General features: G+C 39.2%; 1 protein-coding gene across 2 annotated transcripts in view; it reads right to left on the bottom strand.

Moving 5' to 3' along the window:
* The window catches only part of FKTN (fukutin), a 70,415-nt gene extending 55,739 nt beyond the window's left edge, over positions 1–14,676 (bottom strand). Inside the window, exons 1-3 of one of the 2 annotated variants that reach the window (XM_039239844.1) lie at positions 2,757–2,819; positions 2,404–2,446; positions 2,125–2,311 (exon numbers count right to left, since the gene is read on the bottom strand). In XM_039239844.1, the coding sequence (XP_039095775.1) occupies positions 2,125–2,229 (105 nt within the window). In that variant the 5' untranslated portion in view covers positions 2,230–2,311; positions 2,404–2,446; positions 2,757–2,819. Of the gene's footprint in view, positions 1–2,124; positions 2,312–2,403; positions 2,447–2,756; positions 2,820–14,661 lie in introns of those variants that run through there. The other variant, XM_039239850.1, reaches the window with a different exon arrangement.
* Between the last annotated feature and the right edge of the window lie 581 nt (positions 14,677–15,257).

The raw sequence follows: 15,257 nt of genomic DNA, 5'->3' as shown, positions 1-15,257 counted from the left end.
CTAAATTCTACTCCTAAAACCAATACTACACTATATGTTAACTAACTTGAATTTAAATAAAATCTTGGAAAAAATAGTAGGCCTTCTTAACTCCAAGATATCATTAATCCTTCTTCCCTAACCAATGATAAATATTAGAGTATTCTCCTGAAGAGCCTGAAAAGCTTTGCAGTCCTCAACATTTACTACCACAGGCATTTACTGCAATAGGTTGTGATCAGATAAAACCAGTTTTTCTTTCTTGCCCTAGCTTTAACACACAATCTCAGTGTCTTTCTGAATTGCCTTGAAGTTCAAACGTGACCCAAAATCATAGTTGTTGTTTTTTTTTTTATGTTTTATTTATTTTATTTATCCTGCACATGTAGGAAGGGGCAGAGAAAAAGAAAGACAGAGGATCCAAAGTGGGCTCTGTACTGGCAGCAGAGAGCCCAATGTGGGGCTGGAAGGCACGAACCGTGAGATCATGACCTGAGCTGAAGTCAGATGCTTAACTGACTAAGCCACCCAGGTGCCCCTAAAATCATGGTTTTTCATGTTGATGTTGCTGATATGTAAGTTAGTGTTAATCAAGGTTACTATTCTCTACTCCTCTGCTAATAAATCAAACAACTTTAATTGAACTAGAAATCATTTTGTGTGAATTTTATATCTAAGAATATCCCATATTGAGAACACTGAACAAATGAGAAATGCAATTCAGATATAATCAGTAAACAAAGTTTACAAAATTCTGAATTTTCTTCCTGTGTTGCAAGAAACTATATTAGAATACTTGAGATCCATCTGTACTTCCCTGAAGTTTAAGTGAGACCTTGAAGTTTAATTAAAAGCTGAAAGTTTAACATTTTCCTCAATAAAACTGAAAAAATTTTAGAAGTTGGGAACTTCAGTGTCTATTATTCTAACTATAGCTACTATTTTTAAATAAAGAACTTTTTTCCCAGCTGGGATAGAGAAACTGATTGTACTCCTCTTAGATAGTATTTTATCTTCACACTAAGAACACACAGGAAGCATCTATACTTCCATTAGCATCTGTCCCCAACAAATTACAAAAATATGGAAGACCCATTTCTCATTGTTTCTATCACCTTGTCAAAATGCCTAGCAAACAGTGACTTATCAATAAAAGTTTTTGAATGAGTACTGGCTGTTATAGGTAAATGATGAATCACTAAATTCTACTCCTGAAACCAATATCACACTATATGAAGATAATAATAGCTCATATTTATTGATCTCTTTATGAAATGCACTGTTCCAAATGCTTTATGTGTATTAATTCATTTAAGCTTCACGAGTCTACAAGCTGGTACCTTTATTGTCTCTATTTCATAGATGAGAAAACACAGCATTTAAAAGTAATTTACCCAAGATCCCACAGCTAATAAGCAGCATAAATGCTAGGTTTAATCCTAGACTTGAGTTTCTGCTTTTTACAACTAATGCTACACTGCATTTGGGGCACCTGGGTGGCTCCGGTGGTTGAGTGTCTAGCTCATGATCTCAGCTCACGTCTTGATCTCAGGGTCATGAGTTGAAGCCCAGCGCTGGCTCCACTCTGGGCATGGAGCCTACTTCAAAAAATGCAAAGAGCTATACTGCATTCCAGGGGAAAGGGTCAAAATAGTAGTTTATTTGTAGGAATGTCACACATAATTAAGATGGGATTTTAAGTTAATGGAGGAATTTAATAAGTGATAAGTGATATTGGGACAAATGGTCAACCATTTGGGAAAAACTTGAAGTTAGAGATCTAATTCATACCTCATACTAAAATAAATTCTATTCAGTTAAAAAATTTAAACATAAACAGTATTTGATGAAAACACAGGTGAATATTTCCACAGTCTTTGGGTACTTAACACAAAACCAGATACCCTAAAGAAGAAAGATCTTGATGGCTTTTCTCCCTAGAAATTTTTTCTACCTAGAAATTAAATGCAAATATACTGGCAGGGTGGTGGTGGTGGTATTTACTATGAATACAAAGTTAAAAGGCAAATTAATAAACCATGAAAAATGTTTGAATTATATATGATAAAGGGATAATATCCTTAAAACTATGCACAACAGCTACAGAAAAATATGCAGAGAGGAATACAAATTAAAAAAAATTACCTTTGCTGATAAATAGTGCTTGTAGTAGTACAACTGAAACAGCAGAAATGCAGAACTTGTCAAAGTTAAAAGCGCCAAAATCACGTTCTTATTGATTCTACTCATTAGTCTGTGGTGCTCACTTGGTTGTCTTTTGAGAGTAACCTAGTTGGTGTCATCTTTTTTGGATAATAAGATAATCTTGTTTCTGTAAACAAACAAACAAAATTTCTAAAGAGACAAAACCTATTTTTACTTTTTCACCTTTAATAACTAGCAACAGAAAAAAGAAAAAGTTACCTAAAATTCCATAGCACATTCTTTGAGTTGCTAAGTTCCTCTCCTGAAGAAATATCAGATGAGACCAAACAAGAAAAAACAAAAATATTTACCACGGCATTTGGCATTTTACAAATAACAACTGCAAATAATAAACATAAATGGGATATGTACAAAACCTGACTTATACGGGTTTGGGGGCTTCTACAGAGATCCTGGGGTTTCTCCTACAGACTTTCTGATTCGGTAGATCTGGGATGGGGCTTCTGAATTTGCATTTCTGACAAGCTGGCAGGCGCTGCTGATGCTGTTGACCTTACTAAGAACCACTTCCACAAAGGAAACTGAGAAAAGGTTTGGTCAAGAAACATTACCTGTAGGATAGCTTTTTGTTGTTTTTGTGTGACCTAGGATGTGGCCAGTTTTTATAAATATGCCATACATGTTCTCAGTTCTTTGCAAATATAAAGAAAGTGTAAAGATAAAAAGGTTTTGTTTTCATCTTTGGTTGCATCTGATTATGTCTTTAGAATAAGACATTCAATTGGGTTTTACTTCTTTGTGTCTCCTTTGCACGGTTTGATTTTGGTTAAACATATTACATTTAATTCTTCAAGTGTTTGTCTTCATTCCTATAAATGAAAAGGTATTAGTCACTCTATTACTTGATATCTAAACTTTTTATGACAGCTGAAAAATAAAGGGAAATCAGCAAATTTATACTTACCCTCCCGCTTTCTCTCCTGCTTCAATCCTGACTTTTATTAGTTTTACTTCATTATACTTGTATTTATTCTGTTACCACAAATCTCACAAGTATTTTGTTTTTGTTCATATTCTGTTCCCTGCTAATCCTTTTAACTGTATCATCTCTATTCATGTACTGGATGGCTGATATCCATATTGTTATAGTTTATCAAAAAAGAACTTATGGATACTATTTACTTTGAGTTCTCACATTGTTCAAAAACACTTGTTAGCTCATAGTTGGGCTGAGGTCACAGCTTCTTTCCCCCTGACAACTTGTAGGTCTTATAAATAATGCTGTAATACTAAATATCCCCTTGACAATATCTGATCCTTCCCCCAGGACTCCCCTTTAAAATTTTTCAATTAAAAAGCTGACCTTTTTAATGTGATGAGCAGAGAATGCATTCCTTGCCTTTGAAATCTAATTTTTTTCAAAACTGGGCTGTGCAATGATGTGATGAACGTACAGCTGACCCTTAAGCATGAGTGTGAATTGTCTGGGTCCACTTATATGTGGATTCTTTACAGTACATACTGTAAATACATTTTCTCTTCCTTAGGAATTTTTTACGATTTTCTTAATAACATTTTCTTTTCTCTAGCTTACCTTATTGTAAAAATATATAGTACATAATACATATAATATACAAAATATGTGCTAATTGACTATGTTATCAGTAAGGCTTCTGGTCAACAGTAGGCTATTAGTAGTTAAGTTTCTGAGGCATCTATTAACATACCAATTTTCTTTTTTTAATGTTTTGTTTTGTTTTTTTAATTTCTGAGAGAGAGAGAGACACACACACAGCATGAGCAAGGGAGGGTCAGAGAGAAAGGCAGACACAGAATTTGAAACAGGCTCCAGGCTTTGAGCTGGCTGTCAGCACAGAGCCCTACACAGGGCTTGAACCCACGAACCGTGAGATCATGACCTGAGCCGAAGTCGGATGCTTAACCAACTGAGCCACCCAGGCGCCCCTTAACACACTGATTTTCAACTGCCTGAGGAGGTTGGTGTCCCTAATCCCCATACTATTCAAGGGTTAATGTATACTAGCTGTTTTTCATTATGTGTCCTTCCAATCTGTAGAACCAAAATTTCTTTTTTTAGTGGGAAGTTTCTTAAGTTATATGTTTCAGTATTTTTTCTGTTCTAATGTTGAATTCTCTTATTTCCAGAACACACCTGAGCATTTGTTTCATCTCCTCTCATTGCCATTGCGCTTCAACTTCCAAAAGCCTGCTGTTATGACCTTTACTGACTTTTCAACAAGGTTAATTCTCCTTTTCACTTCCCATATGGCCTTTTATTTCCCTGACTTTATTTTTCTGTCTTTCTTGAGCTCTGCCAGAATATGATTTATCATATACTGTTGTCTTACTATTTCTTCCTATCTAATTAACTTTGTCTATTATTTTATTTATTTTTTTACTATTTTTTATTTATTTCTAGGAGAGAGAGAGAGACAGCGTGAGCAGGGGAGGGTCAGAGAGAGAGGGAGATACAGACTCTGAAACTGGCTCCATGCTCTGACCTGGCAGTCAGCACAGAGCCTGACGCGGGGCTCGAACCCACGAACTGCGAGATCATGACCTAAGCGAAAGTCGGACGCTTAACCGACTAAGCCACCCAGGCGCCCCCTGTCTATTATTTTAAATAAGTGATTGTTTCACGGCACCTGGGTGGCTCACTTAAGCGTCTGACTTCAGCTCAGGTCACGATCTCATGCTTCATGAGTACCAGCTCTGCATCGGGCTCTCAGTTAAGAGCTCAGGCCCTGCAGCCTACTTCGGATTTTGTGTCTCTTTCTCTCTCTGCCCCACCCTCATTCATATTCTGTCTCTGTCTCTGTCTCTCTCTCTCAAAAATAAATAAATATTTTAAGAAATTTAAAGAAGTGATTGTTTCATTAAATTTCTTAGGCCAAATACAGTTTTCTCATGAGTTCTTTGTCACTTGTTTTGCCCTGTTTCTTTTTTCCTTTTTTTCTTGTACCATTTTTGGGGAGATACTGTGCTCATTTCCTTTTTATTATTTACCTGTGAATGATGTGATTCTACTAAGATCAGTTATTTGCAAGAGGCCTATGGAAGGAACAAACAGGCTGTGCTCTGGACTAGAAGGTAGTCTCTGATATACAAGCAAGCATTTATGACATAGTGCTTTGCGCATGTGTGTGTGGGAGAAAAAGAGACAAAGAGAATGTGTCTGAAAACAAGTGACAGTTGTTTAGCCATTACTCCTTGTCCTACCAAGAAAGTGATTCCTGCAAAGATGGGGTGTATCTGTCCGGTTTCTCATGTGCTCTTCCTTTCCTGCTAGTTCAAGCTGCCAAATAACCCAAGGAAGCTCTTACCGCCTTGCTACACATGCTCATCCACTGGAAACTGATCTCTCCCTCACTGCACTGCCAACTCTATCTGAGATCTCTTCCCAACAGCATCCTCGTTTAATCTCTTCCTGCTTACCGGAACCATTTCTCAAATATTTTGATTTGGGGTTATAGGGTTCCTGTCTCACCAAAGATGTAATCTCTGTCTCTCAATCTCCTTGTTGTTTCAGGGTAATTTTAGATAGAAGGAAGTAGAAATGCCTCTAATCTGCTATCTTAAAAACCAAAAGTCTTTGTTTTGAGTTTTAAAACAATACAAATGAGCTTCTAGAGCTGAAGACCACATGAAGCAAACACTGTATTATATAAAGTCAACAAACTACTTAAGAGAAATGATACTAACAGTAATATGAATAATTCACTTGATTTACAGATGATGTATTTCTGTCTCCTAAAACTGCAAAAACTAGCAACATACATAAAATAACACTGACGATATTAATTTTTGCTGTCAGCTAAAATCTGCTAAAACAAATACTCAGATAAGGGCGGTTCACAAGATAACAAGAAGAATATCCTTCATTTTCAATATTTCAGCTCAGTTTCTCAGTTATGGTAAATAGTACATCAGCATATTGTATACTGATTCCTATGTAATTTTCTAAAGAGGCACTGAGAGTGCACCATCACTTAGCATCTTCTGTGCCTGAATTCATAAATAGAGAGAAAGCATAAAAGGCTTATGTAAACCACTACAGAAACACAAAGACCAAATTAATATCTTGTTCTCTTTGGACATGTCTCTAAACTACAATTAATTCTTACATGGAAATAAACCTCCACAATACATTATCAATCACTTAACTCTACTGTTATTATCAGGATGATATCCAATTAACTTTACTTCATTATTTTCTATAAATGCCGAGGCAATTCAATTGCAAAGGAGGAGTGTTCGCCTGTCAAAACATTCTTCTTTGCTAGCACCATCTTTAATGCAGGGGCAGCCTGTGTTTGATTTCGCCTCAGGTCATGATCTCACAGTTTGTGGGATCAAGCCCCATGTTGGGCTCCACGCTGAGCATGGAGCCTGCTTGGGATTCTCTCTCTTCCTCCCTCTCTGCCCCTCCCTGGCTCCTCCACATGTGCATGCACATTCTCTCTCTCTCTCTTTCCCTCTCTCTCTCTCTCTCAAAAAAAAAAAAAAGACTTTAAAATGAAAAATGTGGTACTTAAAAGAAAGAGTGGCTTACTAATTTTACCTCTCAAATATCTCTGGCATTAACTCCCTCTTCTTTCTTCACTGTCAATCTAATTTAGACTCTAATTGTACCTAATGTCCTCATTTTAACGAGAGCCCATCTCCACTTTCTACCTAGCCATAATCTCATCTCCACAGTGACAGATGTATCAAGTTGCTGAGAGATGATTCAAGTTGTGCCACATAAACATTTTTTCAATCGTTCCCCACCACCTACAAATAAAGTTCAAATTCCCTGCAATGGCCTTCAAGAGGCAAATTCATTAGGCTTCTTCCACTTTACACACTCTATGATTTTTGCCTAAGAATTCCGGGAATACAAACCACACTTTCCTGTGTCTGCTTTTGCTCATTCTCTCATGTGAAATGCTTTCCTTCATTTCTATAAAGCCAGCCCTACACCTTTTTCATAACTCCTCTCAAGTAACCCTTGTATGGAGTTGATCATGCTCTTCCAAGTCACAGTTAATTTCTCCTACCTCCAAACTCCTAGTTTTACCTTCCTGCAGGGAAAATTTATCTCCTATCTTAATGGCATAGATGCCACAAAAATGTTAAGCACTGGGATACAATGATAAATAAGGTACAGTTTCCTATTTTCTAAGACTTTAGACATGAGTATAAGCTTCCAAAAGAAGAATGGTGGGGTTGATGAAGATGGAAGGTGTGATGTGCCTAAAGAACAGCATGGGGAATGTTTTCCAAAATGTATAGGCCCCATTCCTACCACCCCCACTTCAATTAAAAACCACTGCTCCAGTTTGTGATAGACTCTCTTAGGGATAAACATCGAGGGAATGTAAATGGTGTAACTGCCATGTAGGAGTAAACATAAGTGACTATGGGAGCACAAGGAGAGGCAAGTAATCCTAACACCTTTACTACTTTGCATTTTGAGTTACACCTATTAGTAGGTTATCCATAAGTAGGTATCCATAAGTAGGTATGAATCATTTCCCTAGCAGCCTAAACTGGCTGAATTAATATCAAGAAATAATATGTGTGCTAAGTGTACTCAAATATATGGCACAGTGCTCAAGAGCACACAAAATTATTTAAAAAAATTTTTATTTTAAGAAGTTCTCAGTCCTGTAGGAACTTTTATGATAAAGCAAAATCTGAAATATGAAAAAGTGATTTTTTTTTTTTAGAATTTAAAGCCCAAACTTTTTCTCCCTCCTGAACAATAAACATTTAAAAATAACAGAGAGAGAAATATGGTATAGAGCCAAAATAAAAATATTCTTAGTGTATACATTTCTTTTTACAAGGGATATTTTAGCTATCATAATAAAAGTTCTGGGGAGGATACTGTATTTTCTTACTTAGGTAAACCTTTATTAAGAAGACAGTACATCATGTCTAATGGAAAAGAGAACGAGCATTGCACAGATAATAAGTTAAATGAGGGGAGGGCTTAGTCCCTGTCTTAGTCAGTGGAGTTAAGGGTCTTGATCTCAGGGTTATGAGTTCAAGCCCCATGTTGCTGGTAGAGTTTACTTAAAGAAAGGATTGGGCAGATCTGCTTCCCAACTGAACCTTTAATGGGTTACACGTGTCAGAGCCATCAATCCTCTCAGTCTTTGGGCCTGGGATAGCCAGAGCACAAAAAGAGCAGACTGGTCATCTCCTGCCAACAATGTATCCTTTATTACCAATTTCACTATGTGTCAAGATATGGAAAAAGTTTGGAAAAAACTGGTGGCAGATCAAAGCCATACAAAAATATGAAGGAAAAATGGGAAGTTCAAGAGAGTTCTAAGGCTCTCCTCTACAAGCCAAGAGCAGCATTTCATACTCTTTTGGCTTTCCATTTTCCCCTCTTGCATTTCGTCCTTTGAAGGTAATGGCAATGAAAAGGCTTTGGCATCTGGCTTACCTGACATCCCATGACCAACATCACCACGCTTGATAATCATCTGGGTAGGGACCTGTTTGAAAGGATGTCTAACCATCTGACTTTTTTATTCCACTTTCCCCTACTCTTGCCTTCTAGATCACCTCTCTTAACATCAGAGGCCCTCCAACAAGAAATGACCAGCCCTGATACCTAACTTAGGTTCATAAGATGTAGCCCCTCAGTGCTGCTAGGTCCCAAATTATTCAGGGACATTAGAGAGAAAGAGGGGGCAGGAGTATGAATTAGCAGAGCTGAGATTCAAATGTGTCTTGCACTGCAAAATAAAACAGGAGGCTGACAGAGAAGAGGGTAATTAGGCAAACGCATGATGAGACAGATGAGGCAGCATTTTAGAAAGCATAAAGAGAAAATGCTTCTGTAAATGTATTCAAGATTAAGACATGAACAAAAATCAACATTTCCAGCTGCTAGAAGCAAAAAATGGCCCAGTAGCAGTAGATGCTATCCATCTTCCTTAAATACTGCCCGTCCTTCATGTTGTTCATTTCCTTTCCTTTTATAGCTAACTTCTTGAGAGTTATCTGTAGCCTGCAAGTTAAAATTAGACTGCAAGGTGTTAGGAATTCTCTTTATCTGCTTACCACGCATTCACTTCTTAATCCTTAACCTCCACCTCATTCGATGCTCCAAGAAATTGCAAATATATAGTGACTTCTTTCAGAATGACTATGGAGTGATGAGGTCTTGGAAAGAGTGTCTGATAGACCTAGATAAGAAAAGCTAGCTAAGAAAGGAAGTAAAGATAGGAGGGGACTGATATTACAAGGGCAAAGGAAAAGGGTGAAGGAAGTGGTATTGTCTAATATGCATATGATTCTCTGCTGGATATAAAATCCAAATGTTAGTTCTCTTTACACTCTATTGCTCTTAATCATTTTTTTTTTTTTGAGAGAGAGAAAGGAAGAGGGAGAGAGAGAACAAGCAGGGGAGGCAGAGAGAGGAGGGGACAGAGGATCAGAAGTGGGCTCTGCGTTGACAGCAAAAAGCCTGATGTGGGGCTCGAACTCATGAACCACGAGATCATGACCTGAGCTGAAGTCAGATGCTCAACCGAGCCATCCAGGTGCAGCAATCATTTTTTTAGAGAGAGAGTGAGAGAGCAAGTGAGCGAGCAAAGGAGAGGGGCAGAGGGAAAAATATAGAATCCTAAGCAGGCTCCTTGATCAGCACAGAGCCTGATGTGGGGCTAGATCCCATGACCCTGAGATCATGACTTGAGCCAAAATCAAGAGTCTGGTGCTCAACTGACTGAGCCACCCAGGCACCCCTGCTCTTAATCATTTTATTAGTTATACCTCCCATAATCTACTGGCTAATTACTTATATTCTAGTTGACTGCTGCAGGTCTTCTTGAACATTCCACTAGCACCTAAAACAAGTAACTGTCCACCTTCATACCAGATTTCTTCCATGACTTGACCATCTATTCTTATTAACAGTATCTCTATATTCTCAATGATTTATGTTCAAAACAATTTCTGTGGTTCTAACTCTATATCTAATGAGTCAACAAACTGTATATCCCTCTCATTGCTTCTAAAAGTTGTCATTTCTTTTCCATGCAGTATAGTTAGCAGAATTTAAAGGCCTTATTACCTCTGCCTACATGAATGAATGTTCTACTACCAGGCTTTCCTCAAAACATTCATCTTAGAGATCAATGTCAAATTACTTCTAACACACCTTTTTGTGTCACTTCCTTTGCTTTAAGACCTTCTATGGCTCATTTTGTATTATTCTTTTATATGAATCCACTGGTACAGTACAGTCTCACCTACATGCTTCACCTATGCTACTCCTTCTATCTACAATGTTTTCTCCCCCTACCTCCTTGTCCATTTCACTGCCTATTGAGTAGTCAAGAGTATAGGCTCTTCAAATCCAGCTCTGCCACTTGCAGCCCATATGGCTTTGGGCAAGTTACTTTATGTCTCTATGTCTCTATCTTTAAAATGGATCTATAGGGGCGCCTGGGTGGCTTAGTCGGTTGGGCGTCCGACTTTCACTTAGGTCATGATCTCGCGATTCGTGGGTTCGAGCCCCGCATCGGGCTCTGTGCTGACTGCCAGCTCAGAGCCTGGAGCCTGTTTCAGTCTGTGACCCCCTCTCTCTCTGACCCTCCCCTGCTCACGCTGTCTCTCTCTCTCTCCTGGAAATAAATAAAACATTTAAAAAAAAATGGATCTATAAATTGTACTTAACTCACAAGGCTATTCTGAGGATTCAACAAATACATGTAAAGCACAGAATAGCATCTAGAACACCATAGAGTATACAGTAATGCTAGCAATGATTAATAATAGTCATTTTAAAGGTCTATTAATAATCCCTCTGCTCTTGGACAATTAAAGTCCCCCTTCCTTATTTTCCCACAGCACTGTATATCTGTACTATTTCTGCAGTCAGTTTTAACTGCGGTACAGTTCCCAGAGACAGAAGGCTATCATTGATGTTTCGCTATCATCCAGTATTCCACATTCCAAATTCTCCCACATAAGAATTTAAGCATAAATGTAGAGTTAAAAAGCCCAACTTTATGCATATGATGGACCTCTTCTGTCCCAGAAGAGTTGTGTGTGGCTGGAACAGTCCAAAGGCATTTGAGATGAGTGGTGAATGCAAGCTGCTGCAGATGAAGAGTGATAGCCAGAGTTGATGTCACACAGGTCCATTTGGTTTGCTACCTCATTCATTCATTCTTCCACTAGCTTCACAAAAATTGCTGAGCCCTAGGTACCAGACACGGGGCAAGCTGCTAGCAGTTAGCTCTCACAAGACTACAGAGTATAAACAAAAGATTATCGTTATTTCAAAGGCAGTAGAAACTTGAAGAACTAAGAATTTCTTTTGACCCAAACATTATTTACATAAGCTATTCTATGGGTTTATTTAAGAGCTCCCTTAGCATACACATCAGAGTAAGAACAGTGGTTGTCTTTGGGTTGGGTGGAGTGTACTTGTTTTTTTCTATTTATCCTATGTAAGTGAGTATCAGTTGATTTTCAAATACAAAAAAAAAGTTTAAAAAAATTTTTTAAGTCTTCTTTTATTCTATGAGTCAGTTAACAAGTACTCATTTACTATAGCTCACACAAGCTCAGAATGTATCAATTCTTGGGATAACATATAAAGAGTAAACATATGAACACATATTAATCTGGATTGATGTTCACTAAAGATCAATAATAGGAGTGGGGAGAATTGGATGATTTTTGTTCTTTATGCTTTTCTATACTGTTCCAATGACATGTTATGCCAACTGTTATAATGATCATACATTATTTTCATAAAGGTAATGATTTAATAAAAACAGATGACAGAGTAGTAGTAGTTTAATAACTACTAACTATGAGTTTAATAATAACATAGTAGTAGTTTAATAACTAGACATAGATATATTTGCTAGACAGGGCCTACATCTTTGCTACTTAAAAGCATGGTCTTCTGACAAGCAACATTAGCATCATGTTGGAGTTGATCAAAAATACAAAGAGAGAGGCCCTACTACAGGCTGATTTAGAATCTACACTTTAACAAGACCCTCAGGTGATTCATATGTACATTAAAATCTGAAAAGCAGTCACCTAAGTGACAAAAGCTAAGACCTTTACATGCAGGAATAATAGAACAACTCTGCCCTGTTCATCAGTATATCCTTAGCACCCAGCAGTAGCCAAAACACAAATATTTGTTGAATAAATATATTAATATTACTTCTGAGTAGACAATTAGAAAGACAGTGGAGATTATATTGATTTATTTATCTTCTGCCAGAGTCCCCAGAAAGGAGTGCTTAATATTTGCTGCAAATGCTGTTAAATGACTTTAATAGCAATGTTGGCCCCAATGATCTACCATGACTACATGTTACCTTTTTTTTTTTTTTTAATGTTTTATTTATTTCTAGGAGAGAGAGAGAGAGAGACAGCATGAGCAGGGGAGGGTCAGAGAGAGAGGGAGTCACAGACTGAAACAGGCTCCAGGCTCCGAGCTGGCAGTCAGCACAGAGCCCGACGCGGGGCTCGAACCCACTAACCGTGAGATCATGACCTAAGCGAAAGTCGGACGCTTAACCGACTAAGCCACCCAGGCGCCCCATGTTACCTTTTTTAAAAGGACTCCTTGCTCATTGCTCTGAGAGCCACACATCTCCTTCAATCATTTTTCTAGCCTCCTTTTCATGGGCACATCCTCTATTCTATTATCCATCCCTCAAAGCAAATATATTTTAAGATTTTAACTACCACCTCTGACAGAAAACTTACTATTCATGTTCCGTCTGTCTATATTTCCAACCCTATTTCCTGTACCTCAAGTTTGGTTATGTTCAAAATTAACACTTTGATTCTCTATCAACTATCTCCCTCCTCTGTTTCAGAAAAAGGTAGCTCTCCATTCTTAGACTCATGTTTTACAGGTTCCAGAGGGGAGAGACCACCTCTTCCAATAACATCTTTTTACAGAGGACAGGTTGAAGAATTAAATGACAGCCCAAGAGGCTAATTACTGGCAACACTAAGAGCTACAGTCTGAATCACCTTACTTCCAATACATTATTGCATGCAGGAATTCTGACAAAACTCTTCATTTTTGTCAACAGCATTTAAATTCATGTTTTAGAAACCTGGGTTCTAAATATCAATCACTTAAATCCAAGAAACCAAGTCCTGTATATTGCTGACATTTCTCTTATTCCTTTTTCTTCCTTTTCAGAACATACTGCACTTTCTTTCCACTTGGAGTTCCTTTGGTACCCAGTGCAGCCTTCCCAAGTTCTCCATGCCCTAGAAACCTAAGAGACTCTAAAATATGAATGCCTCTTCCTGCCTTTTCTATCTTTATCCATGGTGTTTAACCCACATGGTTCCTGGTAGGTTCAAACCCTACCTATCCTCAGAGTATACCAGCATTTTCTACTGGACTTCCCTCTTTCCCAGTTCCTAATGCACTTCTCCATTGCTCACTTTGGTACGGGTTCATAGGCTGACGTTTATTTTATGGAAACCTATCTTGAAAAACAGAAAGAACCTGACATCATATAGGTCCTCTATTTATGCTTGAGAAAACGAAGGCCCTGAGAGAAGTGACTTGCCTCATGTTATTTGAGAAATTGGTGATGGTGGTGAAATCTAAACTCAGTTTTCCTCACTCCTATTCAAAGCTTCTAACAGCCACCTCTACATATATCCAGTCGTTCTGGACACTCCCAACCGACAGTGCAAACAAAAGTCGTTTCAAAGCCAAATAAAACTTTATTGAGCATGACTAGCTACGTTCACTCATTATGAAGCAGAAAACCGGGGCGCTTCAGTAAATATTCCTCCAAATGAACTAAAATTTGAACCCACGGGGAAGGCACCAAAAGAGAGATGGCTAATTAAATTATCCCTCTCTATAAGGCTGTTGTATGTAGTTCTCCACTGCCCATGAGAGAACTCCACACTCCTAGAGCATCAAGGTCCTTCTCTGTTGAGACCCAACGTTAGCTGCTTCCACATTCCTGGCCTTCCCTTTCCTACACCCATTCCTCCAGCCACTACCCTAATATGCGCGCGGTACTGCCCAAACCTGGCAGTTCCTCTCATGCTTCTGCACCCTCGCACGCATCGGTCCCACAACCTGCAGTGCTCTCCGCCCTACCCCCACCCCCAATGCCTATCCTCTCCCAAATCCTGAGATGGCTCTCACGACCCTACCCAAACGTCACTACCCCGACCAGAGTCTTACAAGGTTTTCGATCGCCCTCCAAAAGAACCTGTCCCCGGATGCGACTCTACTTGCTGACAAGCCTAGGTGCGTGGGAAGGACCGCCCAGGCAGTCAACTGAGTTACCATCCCCCGCCCGGCGTCCGGAGCGCGCTCAGCCCATGGCCGGCCCCGACCACCGGGGGGCGGCGGACGTAGGTACCCAGAAGGCTGGGGAATGCCGGATGGGACACCCGAGCCACCGGCGACACCTGTCTGAAGGCGCCCGCCCATCACCCCGCAACCAAGCGGCGTCTCCGGCACCTTACCTTACTCAACAGCAGCGGCAACTCCGCTTTACGGCATTCACAGCAACCGCTGCAAAAGGTGCCGTCAAGCGCAAAGCCGTGGATACTCTCGTTGCCGTGGGAGACGTTCCCACTGTCCTGACCTGGACCTCCGCACATCCACGGCGCCTGCCACTTCATCGCCCGCAGTTTACTGATCCCTGACGATTTCCTAGCATTGGGTATCAGGACACTTATCCAAAGCCCTTTCATTGCCTGCCTACCTAACAACTACAGTAGCTCATTGAGGCGACATAAGACTTAGGAAGTGGACCAAAAATTGGAGGCACCAGCTGAGCTGTGCTTTTTGAAGCGTGTGAGTTTGCCAGATAAAATATAGAATGCAAGTTAAATGTGAATTTCAGATAAACAACAAATAGTTTTTTAGTGCGTGTGTGCTAAGCAGAGGCATTCAGAGTTACTCCCTGAATTCTGGTTTGGGTACCGTCAGATGAGACGGGGATGTGGTGGGAAATAGCAGCTGTGTTTAACAATTCTCATGAGCCTGAAGTGCATGGCATTCAAGCTCCAGAGGACTACTACATTAGGATTTAAGTCTGGAAATGTACACGCATGCA

The sequence above is a fragment of the Hyaena hyaena genome, unplaced genomic scaffold, assembly GCF_003009895.1.
Source record: "Hyaena hyaena isolate Hyena2069 unplaced genomic scaffold, ASM300989v1 scaffold_6, whole genome shotgun sequence".
Lineage (NCBI taxonomy): Eukaryota > Metazoa > Chordata > Mammalia > Carnivora > Hyaenidae > Hyaena > Hyaena hyaena.
Note: the sequence above shows the minus strand (reverse complement) of the source record. Positions and strands in the feature narration are given on the sequence as shown.